Genomic DNA, 15,943 nt, shown 5'->3' on the forward strand with positions numbered 1-15,943 from the left:
AAAAAAAAAAAAAAAAAAAAAAAAAAAAAAAAAAAAAGAAACCCAGAGAAGCCATGGCCACGACCTATAAGCTTCTTCAGTCCAGCCCAAAAATGGCGGTTTCTAGAAGGTCGTCCGCCATTACCAAGCAATCCAAGAAAGTGGACGAAAGAAGGAAGGCGGGTCTATACGGCGCCGTTTTGTTCAAGCTTCTGTACGGAATCCCTGCTGCAATTTTGTTGACATTGTTTATGCTTTTATGGTCTTCTTCAACCTCCATTGTTTCTCGGAGATTCATTCATGTTTGTGTTTCCTCTAGAAAGCTTACCAATCTTTATTGCCTCTCTGCTGGCTCCCGCCCCGACTTCGAGATTCCGATCCAAGTAGTTAATCACAGTCGTCCCGAGCTCGCCCTTAGGTAATGTTTTCGTTTTTATTTTTGTTAAATTACGAGTTTAATATCTTTCGTATTTTTAAAGAGGATGAAAATGGAGCATTCTTTTTTATATAGATTTAATCGATTAAGATCGAATTATGCAAATTTGAAAGTTTTAAGGATTTATTTGCAATTTTCTGAAAGTAATGAAAATGGACCTTTTCTATTTTGGTATAAATTTATGTAAATTTGAGGGTTTTACGGATTTATTTGCAATTTTCTAAAAGTAACGAAAATGGTATCTTTTCTAATTTAGTATAAATTTATGCAAATTTGAGAGTTTTAAAGACTTACTTGTAATTTTATAAAAACGAATGGAGATGGGACGTATGCAAAATTGGAAGTTTTAAGGTTTTATTTGCAATTTTGTAAAAGTGAGAATGAAAATGGGAAATTTTATTTTTTATTTTTTATTTTTTATCTTTTATTTATAGATTTATGCAATTTTGAAAGTTTTTAAGGATTTATTTGCAATTTTCTAAAAGTAATGAAAATGAGATATTTTATATTTTGGTATAAATTTATGCAAATTTGAGAGTTTTAAGGATTTATTTGTAATTTTCTAAAAATGAATGGAGATGGGACTTATGCAAATTTGAAAGTTTGAAGGTTTTATTTGCAATTTTGTAAAAGTGAATGAAAATGGGACTTTTTATTTATTTATTTATTTATAGACTTATACAAATTTGAAAGTTTTAAGGATTTATTTATAATTTTTTAAAAGTTAATGAAAATGGGATATTTTCTATTATTATTATTATTATTTTTTATAGATTTAATCGATAATAGATACAAGCCAATTGGAAAGGATTTAATTGTAATTTTCTAAAAGTAAATAAAAATGGAATATTTTTTATTTTATTTTATTTTTATAGATTTAATTAAGTAAAATAATAGATACAAAAATATGCAAAATTGAAAGTTTTAAGGGGTTATTTGCAAATTTCAAGAAACTTTTAATTTAACCTTAATAAATTATTATTATTATCATTATTAACCAAATAATCCCTAGCTCATTCACAATTAGTTTTCTCTAGCTTTTAAAATAAAAAATAAAAAATTAAAATGTTCAATTGTTTTTTTTTATTATTACAGCTAGCGTTAAATTGATTTAATTCTCCTTATTATTATTTCTAATTAATTAGAGCGTTAGATATAAATATTAATTATTAGTGATGATATCCCTATAAATACCCATAAAATATTAATTTTTTAAAAACATAATTTAGAATTTAGATTTGAAATAAAAACAATTTAATTCTCAATGTAAATAATTATTTATACATATTTCCATACAGGGAATCAGAAACGAGAGAACTACGAAATTCCAGTTCCAATAATGGGTATATAAAGGAGATCGTTGATGTTCCAGAACCTTCCATTTCTGCAGAATCTATGAAGAACAAGGAGATCAACGACGACGACGGCGAACATTCCGTCGATGGCCATCAAATCACGGCCGGAAGCGGAGACGAAGAGGAGATTATGAATGCAATGAAGGCCATTGAAGAGCAGCTACGGCGGCAGAGGTCGTGGATGAGCGTGTCGACGGGGAACAATAATGTAGGAGCGGCGGAGTGCGGCGGAAAAGGCATTTACGTGTACGAACTTCCGGCGAAGTTCAATAAAGAGCTGGTGGAGCAGTGCGGCGAGATGGTTCCATGGATGGATTTCTGCAAACATTTCAGGAACGAAGGGTTAGGAGATCCGATTCCGGCGCTGGGGAAAGGATGGTACAATACTCATCAGTACGCGCTCGAGCCGATCTTCCATTCCAGGATTCTCAAGCATCCTTGCAGAGTTTACAAGCAAGACGAAGCCAAGCTTTTCTACGTGCCCTACTATGGCGGACTGGACATTCTCCGATGGCATTTCAAGAACAACGTAACGAATTCTCTGAAGGATTCATTAGGCTTAGAGCTAATTCAATGGCTGTCGGAGCAGAAGCCATGGATTCAAAACTCCGGCAAGGATCACGTCTTTGTTTTGGGGAAAATCTCATGGGATTTTCGAAGAAACGGAAATTGGGGAACTAAATTTCTAGAATTCGACGAATTACAGAACCCTATCAAGCTCTTAATCGAACGACAACCATGGCATCAAAACGACGTCGGAATACCCCATCCTACATTCTTCCATCCTCATAAAGACGACGACATTTTCGCTTGGCAACGAAAAGCCCACCGATCGAAGAGGAAACATCTCGTCGGGTTCGCAGGAGCAGCCCGACCCGACTCGCCGGAAAACATACGGTCGTTATTAATCGACCATTGCGCCGCGGCAGCGGCAGCGGCGGAACGGCTCTGCCGGCATATGGACTGCACGAGCGGAGACTGCGACCGGCCGGAGGCGGTGATTGAGCTGTTTTTGGAGTCGGAATTTTGCCTGCAGCCGCCCGGAGACAGTCCGACGAGGAAATCGGTTTTTGATTCGTTGATTTCGGGTTGTATTCCGGTGTTTTTCGATCCGTTTACGGCGTACTATCAGTATCCATGGCATTTACCGGAGGATTATGGGAAATATTCAGTGATGATTGACAAGAACGAGTTGAAGAGAAGTGGAGAAAATGTGGTGGAAAAATTGAAAGGGATTTCATTGGAGAAAAGAGAGGAAATGAGAAGGTATATTGTTTATGAACTAATGCCTGGCTTGGTTTATGGAGATTCGAATAATTTGATTCGGAAATTCCAAGATGCTTATGATATAGCAATTAATAATTTGCTTCGTAGGGTTTCGATGTTGTAATGAATTGAGTGTTCAATATTTTTTGGTTTAATTTGAAGAGAAAAATGTTTATTTATTTATTTTTATATTATCTTTGTATAAATATTGCAAGATTTTGATAATATTATAGAACGAAATCTAATATCATACTTAGTTCATACTTCTTTAATTATCTTTTAATATTGAAAATTAAATTATATTAATTATCCTAATTTAATATATGGTTAAATAAACTCTAGGCTAAATTAATAATAAACAAAAAAATTGCACTTTATCGGACAAAAAATACTCCTAAAATCGTTGAACATTAAAAGATAAACTCTAAATAATATTTAACTTTTTGAAAATATCCTATAGTTTAATAATTTATTTCAAAGATACCATCTTTCAAAAATATCTTTCTGAGTTTTTTAAAAAATTCATTAATACCATTAAACTTTTTTGAAAATCTCAAAAAGAACTATAATTAAAAAAAAAAAAAAAAATCAAAACTACACTAGTACCACATTTAAAAATTTTAAACTAATATCCACGTGTCACATTTAAAAAATTTAAACTAATATCCACATTTAAAAAATTTAAACTAATATCCACATTTAAAAAATTTAAACTAATATACACTAGTACCAAATTGTTTGAAAGAAAGTACAAATTTTAAGATATTTTTATTAATTTAGCCTTTCATCTAATATCCACGTGTCAAATCCTCGTCTCTAGCCTATAAAATAGCTCTCACCATTGGTTATCCTAAACTCCAGTAAAACAGCAACTAAGAGGTCAAACTAATATCAAAAGATTTAAGATGATTTACGTTATGCTAACTTTAGGCTAATTTTCAAGGGTACAGAGCTAGCAATGTTACAGATCTAACCCATTTGATACCCATAGAAAAGAAAAATAGAAACATTCTGCAGATAATGTGCAAGAACAGAGAGCGTACCGCCATTAGAGCTCATCCTTTAAATCCGAATGTTCATCAGCAGCTTTCGACCTATTCTTTTCAATGAAATCTCTCAAGTCTTTCTTTGTTGCATACCCGGTGTATCGTGAAATGTTCCCATCAGCTGACTTGAAGTAAATAGTAGGGAGTGTCCAGATCTCGAAGTCATGTAGTAAATCATTTGCAAAAATATCCTGAAGAAGTCACCATGTACGCCAATGTTAAAAAAAAAACGACTCAAGACGATGCGATGCAAGAATTGATAGGAGTTTAGGGACAATAGTTATACAGGGGATGCAATTAACTATTATTTGGACAAAAAAATAATATTTATTTTAATAGATATACGTCAGTCAATAAGTTCGACTTATTCAAAGTTGAACATTAAGCATCAGGTTGGAATCATGGAATGTGACAGTCATGCATTGAAAAGTTAATAAACCGTTTGAATAATTACATGTCATATTATAAGTGCATTGTTTGTGATTAAAGTATTTTAGTACGAACTGTGATTTGTGAGTTTCATTATGCTTTAGGCTGCTTCCGATGGTCAAAACCAACAAGATCAAGGTGAATGTCTTTTAAATTAAGTGCTAACAGCCACTATGATGTCCATCTATTTCTTAGCATACGGAGCAAGCAAGCGTATAAGGATAACAAAAATGTAGCAGAGAAGTACTAAAAAAGGGTATAGAATATATCTTACGAATTTAGCAATTATGACATCAGGATCACTTCGATATGCTATGGCAAGATCCTCAAAGACTGAAGCCAGCTGTTTGCAGGCTTTATGCGAAGGAGCATAAAACTCGAGCAGAACTGCGGTGAAGCGTGTATCAGGGACGTGCCAATTCTATTGTAATCATGCAACTAAGAAATGCAAACTGAATAACAAAATCCCAGTTTGATAACTATTTTGTTTTTTTACCACTACTACTTCCACATCTAGTTTTCTTGTTTGATCATGTACCTTCTAAAAAAGGTATTCAAAAGTTTTTGAAACTATAAAAGTAATTTTAAAAAACTTGCATTGGTTTTTGAAATTTGGCTAAGAATTCAAATGTGTTTTCACAAAGGTGAAAAGCTTAATAAAAAGTTGTGAATTGGGTTTTTGAAATTTGGCTAAGAATTCAAATGTGTTTTCACGAAGGTGAAAAGCTTACTAAAAAGTTGTGAGAAAACAAAATAGTTATTAAAGGACACAAAAAGTAACGTGTTCGATATTTCACGGTTATCTCAGCCAATTTCAATGGTTGAATATCATAAACTAATTCACAGCAATCCCTATTTTCACTCCATTAACAACTTTCTCTGGATACTGATCAATTAAGTTGCAATGCAAGATCACTAACCAAAAGTGATAGGATCAATTTCCAATTTTGAGCCATGTAAATACCCAGATCAAAATTGAAAACAGCAGTAAATAACCGTTTAAACTCACATGTGTTCCAATGAATGTGTTTATACATACCATTCTTAGTTGATTTGAAAACTATGTCCTGAAATGTGTGAGCTACCACCACTTTCACAGGCTCGTCATTATGCTCTGGTATAGGTTCAGATTTTATGTATGGTTCCAATTCTCTATTCTGCAGAAATGAAACTAGTCATAAGAAAACCCCAGAGCAATCAATATGAATTAATTAACAATCAAAACTGAGGCTGAGAAATGAAACAATTCCTCGCAAATTTTGAATATGGAACACTTGAACTGAGGGAGAGGTATCACCTTATATCTTTTCAACCAAGGAGAAAGTTCATCAGGCTCCACATTGGATTTCAGATACTTTGTTTTATCACTTAGTAGGATAATAAAGGGTATTTGACCATCCTTAACTCCATATTGCTGTAATTTACAAGAACAGAGAACACTACAGCTTTTGAACATATATATTACAATGACAATAAAGGGATACCGAATTATGGACCTTAATCGCATGCAAACTAGCATCAATATCTGCCATCAGAAAACTGAGGCTATCTCCTTTGTATAGCAAAGCCAGTTCACGATACTTGTATTCAAAGGAAGCAGCAATCTCACTGCTAAAATTTATAAACAACATGACCTATAAAATTTGGAAACGGAATTTTGATTAGAAAATCCTCGAGAAAAGAATAACTTTAGCATATGAACTGTTAGAATGCTCACCTGTCCACGCAAAATTTCCATCTCCAACTACTAGTATTAAATCATCTATATAAACCAATAAGTAGTTCCTAGATTCCTTCTAACCTTTGAATTTGAATTATACATGAAATTATCAACTAGACGTTGATTGTTCTTGTCACCATCCATGATAGTTACCGTAGGTACAATTGATTTCTGAACAAATTTTTCGAGGGAATCCACGTCAAAATCCTGGAAGTTTAGCTTCCATAAGAATCCCAATTCGCAGCATATTATGATCTGACAGGATAATTGGTATTCAAGAACATAGAGACATGGAGAATTCTCCTTTACCTGAGTATCAACAAAGAGCTCATCGAATGGCTTGAGCACCCTCATTAAGGGACCAGTGACAGATGATTTATCACGCGGAAGAAGTTTGGCATCTGAAGTATGAAAAAATTCTTCAGTAGGACGCAATTTCTTGGCTAGGATAGTATAGTTTTCAAACTCCTCCCCAGAAAATTGAGGGAATATGCCAACCTGCAAGTCGAGAAAATATGAGAATTCTATTGAAAATGACCCACGATCGAAATAGGTCGAAACAAATAATTGAAGCCGAATAACATAGCTTTTTGGAACAAAGAAATCTTAAGCACTTATGCTTTTCAATTTTCTTTGTTGTTGTAAAAATAACATACACATAAGTATATCTCATGGGTATTCATAGTGGATAAAACCCAACTAATCTCCTAAACTTTCTAGTCAAGTTTCTAATAGTTCTTCCTAATTAAAAACTAACAATTTTCCTAAACCTATTCAAGTCAATAACTTCTAAACAATTATCCTAAAATATCGAAGTAGCCAAAATAGAGTACTCACAATAGCAATCTTATTGTCAGATATGAAATTTTGGGCATCCTCCAGAGTGTTTATTTCAACAGAGGCAGGCCCATACTGTCTCTTCACGTACTCAACAATACCATCTGCATCAAGAGGGCCCTTGTACTCTTGAACATTCTTACCTCCCTCTCTCACAATCTTGATAGAAATTGTGCCGTCGGATCCAGCAAGTCCATCATTTGCTTCATTGAAAATATTAACCTTTGCTAAAGTCAAAGGAGGATTATGCTTACTCAGAATATTAGCAGCTTTTTCATACTGCAAAATATTTTAACAAGTCAGTCAGCTACGATGCCTAAATTCTCGAGATTCAAGATCAGTCCAATAGCACTCCGAAAATCAGATTACAAATTACTGATATTAGGAACAGAGATATATATATCACCTCCGGTGCCAGCCTCTTACAATGTCCACATCTGAAACGAAATCATTGCAAGTTGTAATCAAACGCCACGACTAATTGCCAAGAAAAAGGAAACGCGCGATTGTTTTTGAGGATTCTACCGGCCAACCAAAATACAAGGAAAAGTGAACAATCCACAACGAAATAAAGAAAGAAATGTAAAAAACAACGGCAACACCTCGTTTTACATACTTCAATTTAAGATAGTAAGACGTAGAGGTAAAATAACAAAAGCAACAAGTAAGAACCGAGCAATGAAGGAATTGAACTACATAAAAGAACCACAAATTAAGAAGATAAATCAGTATACCCCGGAGTGTAGAAGGAGACGATAAGGAAATCGAGCTTGCTTACGAAGTCGGTGAAGTTAGAACGGTCCAACTCGACGACGAACTCCGGGTTATCGGACGTCGCAGCAACTGTGAGCACGAAGAAAGAAGAATGTAAGGCAAAAAGAGTAACGAAGCAGAGAGAAATGGCGGACGCCATCGCCATAGCCATTGGTCAGAGCTCTCTCCCTTGCCTGCTTACAGCATTGATTGTAGAGAGGGATCAAGAGAAGAGAGAAAATCGCGCCATTTGCCGACCACGTGCTTCGCATGCTTTTTTTACATTTTCGCCTATCGCTCTTGTTTAAGACAAACCTGGATAGGACCACTCTGAACTCTTTGGCATTTACAATTTATTTTCGTCATATTTAAAAAAAAAAAAAAAAACGTTTATAATGCGTATTTATTTATTTATTTTTACACCAAAATTATTACGTTAATTGTGATTATTTAATTTATAAAATTTAATAATTTATTTACCTATTCCATGTTTAAAATTCACCAAAATATTAAATATTTATTTTTCTATTAAAATTAAATTAATTAAAATATTATTTTGATTTTAATACTTTTGGCCTATGTACTTTCATTTGAATATTTAAAATATTTAGCTGTTTATTTTTTAGCTAAGACATCGGTAACTTTTGTAATAAAGTTAAATATTTGCATTTTCTCCCATGAAATTAAAAAATAATTACAATAAAAAAAATGATTGCAATATTATATTTTTTAAAAATAAATAAATTGTAACAATGATTTTAATTTGAGCATAGATTAGTCAACACATAATAAAATTTATAAGTTAAAAATGATATATAGCTAATTATTTTTTTAGAAAATTTATGAATTTTGACAAAAGTAATTTCATTGTATAATTTTATTTTATTTTTATTTAAATTAGTCAATAAATAGATAAATCGAATAAATGTAATTGGAAGTTTAAAGCTCAAATTCATAAAACCTAACAATTCATGGTTAAATTTGACTTATTTTATCTAAAAGAAACGTCAATATATTACTTACTAAATCATAGATCATCAAAATTTGGGGAAGTTATTCCATAATCTAAAAAAATGTACCAATAAATGAATTTCTATACAACATTCTTCAAATGATGGTGTCACAGTTGCACTTGTTTGAGATTCGTAACACAATCGTGAACACGGTCAAGACAAGTATGACCGTAACACTAAACAAACTCTAAAATCTATATTCCTCAAATGAAGGTGCTAAGTGTCACAATTGGACTCGTTCTGAACTCACAACACAATTATGAACACGCCCTGGACAAATAAGACCGTAATATTGAGCAAACCTCTAAAATCTATGTTCCTCAAATTAATGTGCTAAGTGTCATGATTGCACTCGTTCTGAACTTGCAGTACAATTATGAACCCGTTCAGGACAAGTATGATCGTAACACTAAGCAAACCTCTAAATTTGTGTTCTCATTAATCCTATGAAGACCCCTCTCCTCATCCAATTTTCTGTTCTAAAAATCTCACTTCTAGCTATCTTATTCATTCTTTTTATCTCAGTGTGTCTAATCCATTTCCATGGCTTCTATCTGCTAGCTAGACTAATAGGTTACATACACCAGGTCATCTCAATGGCTTATATATATGTACATGAAAGAGGGGATTCTTACATGAATCTACCAGGATTGACGAACGTCGGTATGTCGTAGCGAGTCTCCCGAGTGCACGCAACCTGCTGTGGTACAATCCTGTCCAGCCGAATGCAATGCGACAACATGATGTAGCAGGCCAAATCGTACTTCAGGAATTAGCCTGTAAGAGGTTTACAGCCTGACTTGCTCATGAGATTTTGTGACCTCAGAACTGAATTTTTCCAAAGCCTCAAAGATTGGAACCAAGCCTGCCTGTATGCTATTTGAAGCAGCATTGTGAACCAGCTTAATGGCATCCTTGTGTTTTGCTCTCTCATCATATAGCTTCCTCCTCAATGAATCCAAATTAACTTTCACATCCTCTGGTGGCGAAACTCCACTTTCTGTAGGAGCTTTCGAAAGTACAGTTCCACCCGATGCCTCGTCCTGGTCGGGTTTTATAGTTGCCCTCTCGATTTTTAAGGATCTAAGATGTTCTTCAAAATCCTTGTAAAGGAAGTTGGCTTTGATTCTCTGACGTTGTTCCTCATCTTGTCTTTCCCATAACTCATGCAAGTTTAAAGCAAAACCATGAATGGCACCAACCACTTTATCTTCTGAGATTTCAAGCATAGCCTGGTGCCAATCATTGCAAATAATGAAAACCGGTGGAGCTCCCATTCGACCTGGCGAAAAAGGAGCAACTCCATCGGCGGTTTCTTCAGGCTCTTTGTTAAGGCATCGTAAGAGCCATCCATTTAATGATTCAACATAAGCTTTTTGGGTGTGAATCCAATTGTTAAATCTGGTGCACCAATTGACAAGTTCCATTTCAAGATCCACAGTAGCTTTCAAACTCTCATCTCTTCTCGAGCCCGTTCTAGCTTTTAATGACCGAAACTTACTCTCCATGAGTGCTTGGAATTGTTTCTGGTGGCATTTGAGAATGGATCTCCACATTTTTATCCACCTGCATGTAAAAAAGAGCAAAATTCATTACATGTTCATGTCTTCTGCAAACAAAGATGCCATGGTCTTTATATGCTGTTTATAGTGATATAATCCAAGAATTCAAAACGTATCATGTGAAAGCCCATGTTAAAATAACTTAGGCACGTTGCATGTAACAGTCAAAGCCCACCGCTAGCAGATATTGTCCATTTTGGGCTTTCCCTTTCAGGCTTACCTTCAAGGTTTTTAAAACGCGTCAACTACGAAGAAGTTTCCACACCCTTATAAAGGGTGTTTCATTCTCCCCAACCGTTATGGGATTTTACAATCCACCCCCCTTCAGGGCCCAGCATCCTTGTTGACACTCGTTCTTTTCTCGATTGTGGGACCCCCACCAAATCCGCCCCCTTTGGGGCCCAGCGTCCTTACTGACACACCGCCTCGTGTCTACCCCCTTCGAGGAACAACCTCCTTCCTGGCACATCGCTCGGTGTCTGGCTCTGGTGCCATTTGTAATGGTCCAAGCCCACCGCTAGCAGATATTGTCCTCTTGGGGCTTTCCCTTTCGGGCTTACCCTCAAGATTTTTAAAACGCGTCTGCTAGGGAGAGGTTTCCACACCCTTATAAAGGGTGTTTCGTTCTCCACTCCAACCGACGTGGGATCTTACATTGCATCTCTCTATGTCATCTTTAGCCGAAGAGAAAATCTTATACAGTTTTGTTGAAGCATTGATATGATAGAATTGATTTTACAGTAACCATCAGCAGTTTTTTTGGCTAATGAGTACTTTAGTATGGTATTAAAACAGAACATCCCATCTGTAATGTCATTTCCTCTTCAAATTAATATTAATATTGATCGGTGATTTAGCAAGTTCCCTCAATAAACATTAAACTAAGGATATAAAATCTATTTTCACAAATCATTGCAACGATAGATTATAAAGAATTGAATAATCAAGAATGGAAGTGTTTGAATACCCATGAATCAGCTCAGTTAATTGAGGCTGCAGTTCTTCATCCCGTAACTTATGTATACTGCTCGATATAGCATCAGCGGCTTTGATACAGACGTCGATCTTGGTTGATAATCTTCTAATAGAGGCATGCACAGCATCAATTTTAGTGGAATCAGCTCCATGGTCGTCTAACCTTTTTAACTTCTTGCATAGTTTTTCATAAATAACACGTAACCTTTCTTCATCCTGGAAAGAAAAAAACACAAAATAGTAGTCAGGAAAGTTATCTATTATACCCAAACACCTAACTAAGAGCAATGAAGCTACATACATCAATCCTAGAACATCACATTAGAGATTTGTTATGAATAGGACAGCGTTTTCATGCCAACTGCACGACATCATTTGAGTCCTTTTTTTAATCTACCTAAAAAATTGTAGCTATCTTCACCCATGAATTCATAATGTCCAGTCATCGTTAACGGTCGTTCATATACTTACGAAGCTAGAACCACGTAGATAAAATTAATAGTCAAGCAGGTGGGAAAATGGCTTAATGAGTATTTTTAATGTTAGCATGTAACTAACATATGGGATACAATTTCATTTAGAACTTCTCTAAATACATCTGCTACCTACACGAGAAAGCTCTTTTTGCTAAAGCCAACACTTTCCAGCAACAAAACAAAACACGAATGCCAAGGATCACAAGAACAACTGGTCTAGTAACAGAAAACCAAAAGAAAGTCGCAATGAGAATGAGCTTGTGTTCTCTTCAGCAAAAGTATAGTACAAAACTCAGGTTCATTGAATCAAAATTGAAAGTATGTGTTCTTACTCAGTAACAATTCCTTTCTTTTTGATTAGTGTAGAATTTAGTTGTGTAGACATGAATTCTCCTTATCTTAAAACGCATTCACCAAATTTGACGGTGTTGACATTAAAAAGGATGCAATCTATCAAGCTTATCTAGACTCTTTACAAATTTATATTTGAATGCATTTGTTAAGGAACACCTCTGGAATCGAATCAAATCAACTACATAATCAAGAAGCAATAATTAGCATATAGCTCATATTCATCAATACCTTAACTTCTTTATACAGTTTCTTCTCCCATGCATAAAGCTTCTCCAGCGTAGATGAAAGGCTTCCGGATTTCAGGTCAAGCTCGTTGCCAGGACTGCTAGACCCAGAGTATGCTTTAGCCATTTTCACTGTCTTAGGGTCCAACCAAATCAATGGCGGCCGAGAAGATGCTGAGGAAGGGGCCACCAAGTACTGGATCCGAGAAAGAATAACTGCACAATAACAGGAATTTTTATAACACCGCAAACAAATTTGTTACCTCTATGGATACAGTGTTTTGAGACAACTAACATATGGGAATTATATAAGCAGTAGGAAATAAAAAGGATCCAAACAGTAATGCTACATTTGATAGCTACTTCAAGTGTACTTTTCTGTTTTTTTATTTATGCATGTTTTCTCCAAATTTTCTAATTATAGTTTCCACATTTTTAGAACAAACACTTCAATTCCTAGTCAAGTTCTAAAAACAAAAACAAGTTCTTAAAAACTACTTTTTTTGTTTTCTAGTTTTCCAAACTTCACGTGGTTCTCGAATACATCGGTAGAAAGTTAAAGTTATAGTATAAATAGTGTTATAAGGTTAATTTTCAAAAACTAAAAATTGATTATCAAACAGGGCCAAAACATATATGTTAAATAATCAATCAACCCTTTCAGAGAGAGAGAGAGATGTTTTAAGGGTACCAACTTTTAAGTACAGTGATCTTAGACCGATAAGGCAATCTCCCCACTTCAAGCAACATGGCAACCTCTTTCCCATAGCTAGAAGCAGCTTCAAATTCAACCTTAATTTCACTTACAACTTCCTGGAGGTCCCTTGTACCAAAAGCAGTGAATGCGGTTAAATTACTTTTCTTGGAAGATTCAACATCTAATGTCGAAGTCTCCTCAATCTCGAAACTCACCTCCTTCTTCCCCACTGACTCCTCCTGTTCCGATTTTTTCAACACAATTGTATCAGGACTGTTATTTATTCCCTTTTCCTTACTTACCGTTGAGCTACCACTATTTGGCAATGGCACTGACTTTGAGCTGTCCTCATTACTCTGTTGAGGTACAAACTTTGAAGTTCCCTCCCCTGAATTCATATTCTTGTTTATTGCTTCCACGTTCAGTTTCTTCCTCTCTTTAATTTCTTTCAGAGCTTCAGGCTCCGTTTCATCTTCCAACTCAGGTATCCCTTCTCTCTCCCTCACTTCGTTGGAATCAGGACTGCTCTGAATGGAACCATACCCATATTTATTTGCCGAATTATAAACCTGGTAACCATTATCATAGTCATCAAAAACATTCATAAAATCCCAAGCAGAGACCTTCGGCGGCGAAGGCGGAGGCGGTGGGGTAGCAGGGCGCCTTGGCTGCTGATTATGCAAGCTGTAATCCGGTGGTGAACCCATTGGAAACCCATAGAACCCTCCGTTTCCATACTGCTGATATGGTGGATAATTGTGCGAAGGATCAGGCCACTGCCCATCTGAAGCTGTATGTGTTTCCGGCCCATTATACATTACAGTCGTTGCTGGAGTGGTTGACCTCTGCATATAATAGGCGTATGTATTCGTCGAAGAGCCCCAATCCCTTGGCAGATAAGCATAAGGAGGATGGCTATTCGTCGGAGAGCTCCAATCCCTTGGCGGATAAGCATAAGGTGGATGGCTATAACCTTCATCGTGTAAAGGGCTATCCTCAATTTGAATATGACCGGAAGAGTTGTGTTCAGATTCTGACTCCGATCCAGATGATAAATGTAAGTGACCGTCAATCTCGTCCTCATGAGGAGACTGTGAAATCGAAAGAGAATGTAAAATCGGGGACGACGAAGACGAGCTTATGTGATTCTCGCCCGATGTCGGTTTCTTCCTCTTCCCTTTCCCTTCATCGGATGGCAGTGTAAGAACAGGAGAGCCATGAGAGGATGATGATTCGGCACCAGAGATCACAATCTCTTCATCGACAAATTTGTGTATAGCTTCGCCAATGTCTTTNAGAGACTGAAAATACGTAACATGAGCTGCAGCCAGAGCATAACGATGTCGAGACGCAGCTTTGATTAACTCCTTCCGCTCTCTGCAGAGACTCACCAATTGAAGCTCGTCCACCTTGGATCCTCCACAGCCCATGGCAACAGAAACCACAGAAAAACCCCAGAGCAAAACCCTAGGCCAATACCACCGTAGAACACCAGCATACCCCGCGTAATCATGGCTGCCATGTCCATGCGATTCCAAATCGATGGAGATGAAAAACAGGTAGAATCATCATGAGCAACATCAACCACTCCAGATCCGGAAATAATCTACTGGACAAGAAAAACAAATTTCAGAACAAACCACGCAAATGAATAAAAAATGCGGAGAATGAATCAAACGAATCGAACAGCATAGACGAGAGAAGACAAATCACAGAATCAGATCATACAAAAAAAAAAAAAAAAAAAAAAAAAAAAAAAAAAAAAAATCAACTCCAACGAGAATTGCCGAGCTCAGNTTTACACACATTACAAAAAACCTCCAAGTGCGAACAGCATAGTTAAAAGAATCCCCATTAGAAAGAGAGGGAAATTGCGCACAACTCAAGAAGGAAGAGAACCACTAACCGTTGAAATCGATGAGAATACGTAATAGCCATCCATGCGAGGAGCACAGAATCAGAGACAGAGAGAGAAAAAGATAGAATGAATACTTCAAGGGATTAAAAACAGAAATCCCAATTCTGAAAACAAAATCAATAACTGAAATTCACAAATTGCAGTGATTTTAAACATAAACAATTAAGCAAAAGACTTCGAATAATAGAAAGAAATGAAAAACCAGACATCGGAATGCGTGAAGGTGGAGATCTGAGCAAATTTTGTCCAGTGGATCTTCTTCTTCTTCCTCGATTCACTCGCGTGGCTGTTTATCTGTGTGTTTCAGAGAAATTGAATCGAAATTCAGTCGGAAAGAATAAGAAGAGGAGGAAGGGCAGAAACAGAGGAACACGAGACTCGTGGAACCCGCCGTTGGTAACCAATTTGTTTTTGTCATTATAGCATTGCCGCTTTCAGCCCTTTTTCCCCTTCGCTTTTTTTTTTCTTTTAAACAAAAAATAAAAGAAAATAAACTTTTTTTATTTTATTTTATTTTATTTTGTTCGTTTAATTTATATTAAATTATAAATTTAATATTTTAATTCTTAAATTTTCTTATAAAGTTATTATAGATATATATCCCATGAATTGGGAAGTAGATAGAAGAGATCAGGGACACGGTTGTTGCTCAGCAGCGATACGTATTCGACTCACTCCTACCCATCCCATAGTACCATAACATGTTAGCAATAAGGGGGACATATTGAATGTAATAAACTCCTTTGGTTGGTGGTCAATCTATAGTTGGGCAGTCTGATCACGAACGTTACTGGTGTAGGAGCAACCCTAGTAAAAAAAAATTAAAAAAAAAAAAAAGCTAAGAGGAAGGACCCAGTTAAGCTTAATAATTTTAAATGTATAAATTTAATATTTAAGATCTGA

The 15,943-nt window shown here is 35.7% G+C and overlaps 3 protein-coding genes across 4 annotated transcripts; 1 reads left to right on the forward strand and 2 right to left on the reverse strand.

The window, feature by feature from the left end:
- The first annotated feature begins 66 nt into the window (after positions 1-66).
- Positions 67-3,190, forward strand: LOC111477031 (xyloglucan-specific galacturonosyltransferase 1-like). The gene is made up of 2 exons (XM_023120971.1): positions 67-397; positions 1,714-3,190. Exons 1-2 carry the CDS (start codon positions 93-95, stop codon positions 3,158-3,160), a joined length of 1,752 nt encoding a protein of 583 aa, XP_022976739.1. The 5' UTR covers positions 67-92; the 3' UTR covers positions 3,161-3,190.
- Positions 3,191-3,871: 681 nt separating this feature from the next.
- Positions 3,872-8,084, reverse strand: LOC111477046 (protein disulfide-isomerase-like). Its single transcript, XM_023120993.1, has 10 exons — positions 7,803-8,084; positions 7,475-7,505; positions 7,069-7,347; positions 6,541-6,729; positions 6,313-6,438; positions 6,008-6,145; positions 5,809-5,925; positions 5,551-5,668; positions 4,786-4,898; positions 3,872-4,273 (listed from the first exon to the last, which is right to left on the reverse strand). The coding sequence occupies exons 1-10, from the start codon at positions 7,991-7,993 to the stop codon at positions 4,085-4,087; spliced, it is 1,491 nt and encodes a 496-aa protein (XP_022976761.1). The 5' UTR covers positions 7,994-8,084; the 3' UTR covers positions 3,872-4,084.
- Positions 8,085-9,180: 1,096 nt separating this feature from the next.
- On the reverse strand, positions 9,181-15,460 carry LOC111477012 (nitrate regulatory gene2 protein-like). Of its 2 annotated transcripts, none has more exons than XM_023120931.1 (6): positions 15,248-15,460; positions 15,029-15,144; positions 13,121-14,728; positions 12,430-12,641; positions 11,364-11,587; positions 9,181-10,400 (listed from the first exon to the last, which is right to left on the reverse strand). In XM_023120931.1, exons 3-6 carry the CDS (start codon positions 14,550-14,552, stop codon positions 9,623-9,625), a joined length of 2,646 nt encoding a protein of 881 aa, XP_022976699.1. In that variant the 5' UTR covers positions 14,553-14,728; positions 15,029-15,144; positions 15,248-15,460; the 3' UTR covers positions 9,181-9,622. The 2 variants fall into 2 exon arrangements, with proteins under 2 accessions (XP_022976699.1, XP_022976700.1); XM_023120932.1 differs by having other exon boundaries at positions 13,121-14,731.
- Positions 15,461-15,943: the final 483 nt, after the last annotated feature.

Source organism: Cucurbita maxima, unplaced genomic scaffold (assembly GCF_002738345.1).
Source record: "Cucurbita maxima cultivar Rimu unplaced genomic scaffold, Cmax_1.0 Cma_Scf00003, whole genome shotgun sequence".
NCBI lineage: Eukaryota > Viridiplantae > Streptophyta > Magnoliopsida > Cucurbitales > Cucurbitaceae > Cucurbita > Cucurbita maxima.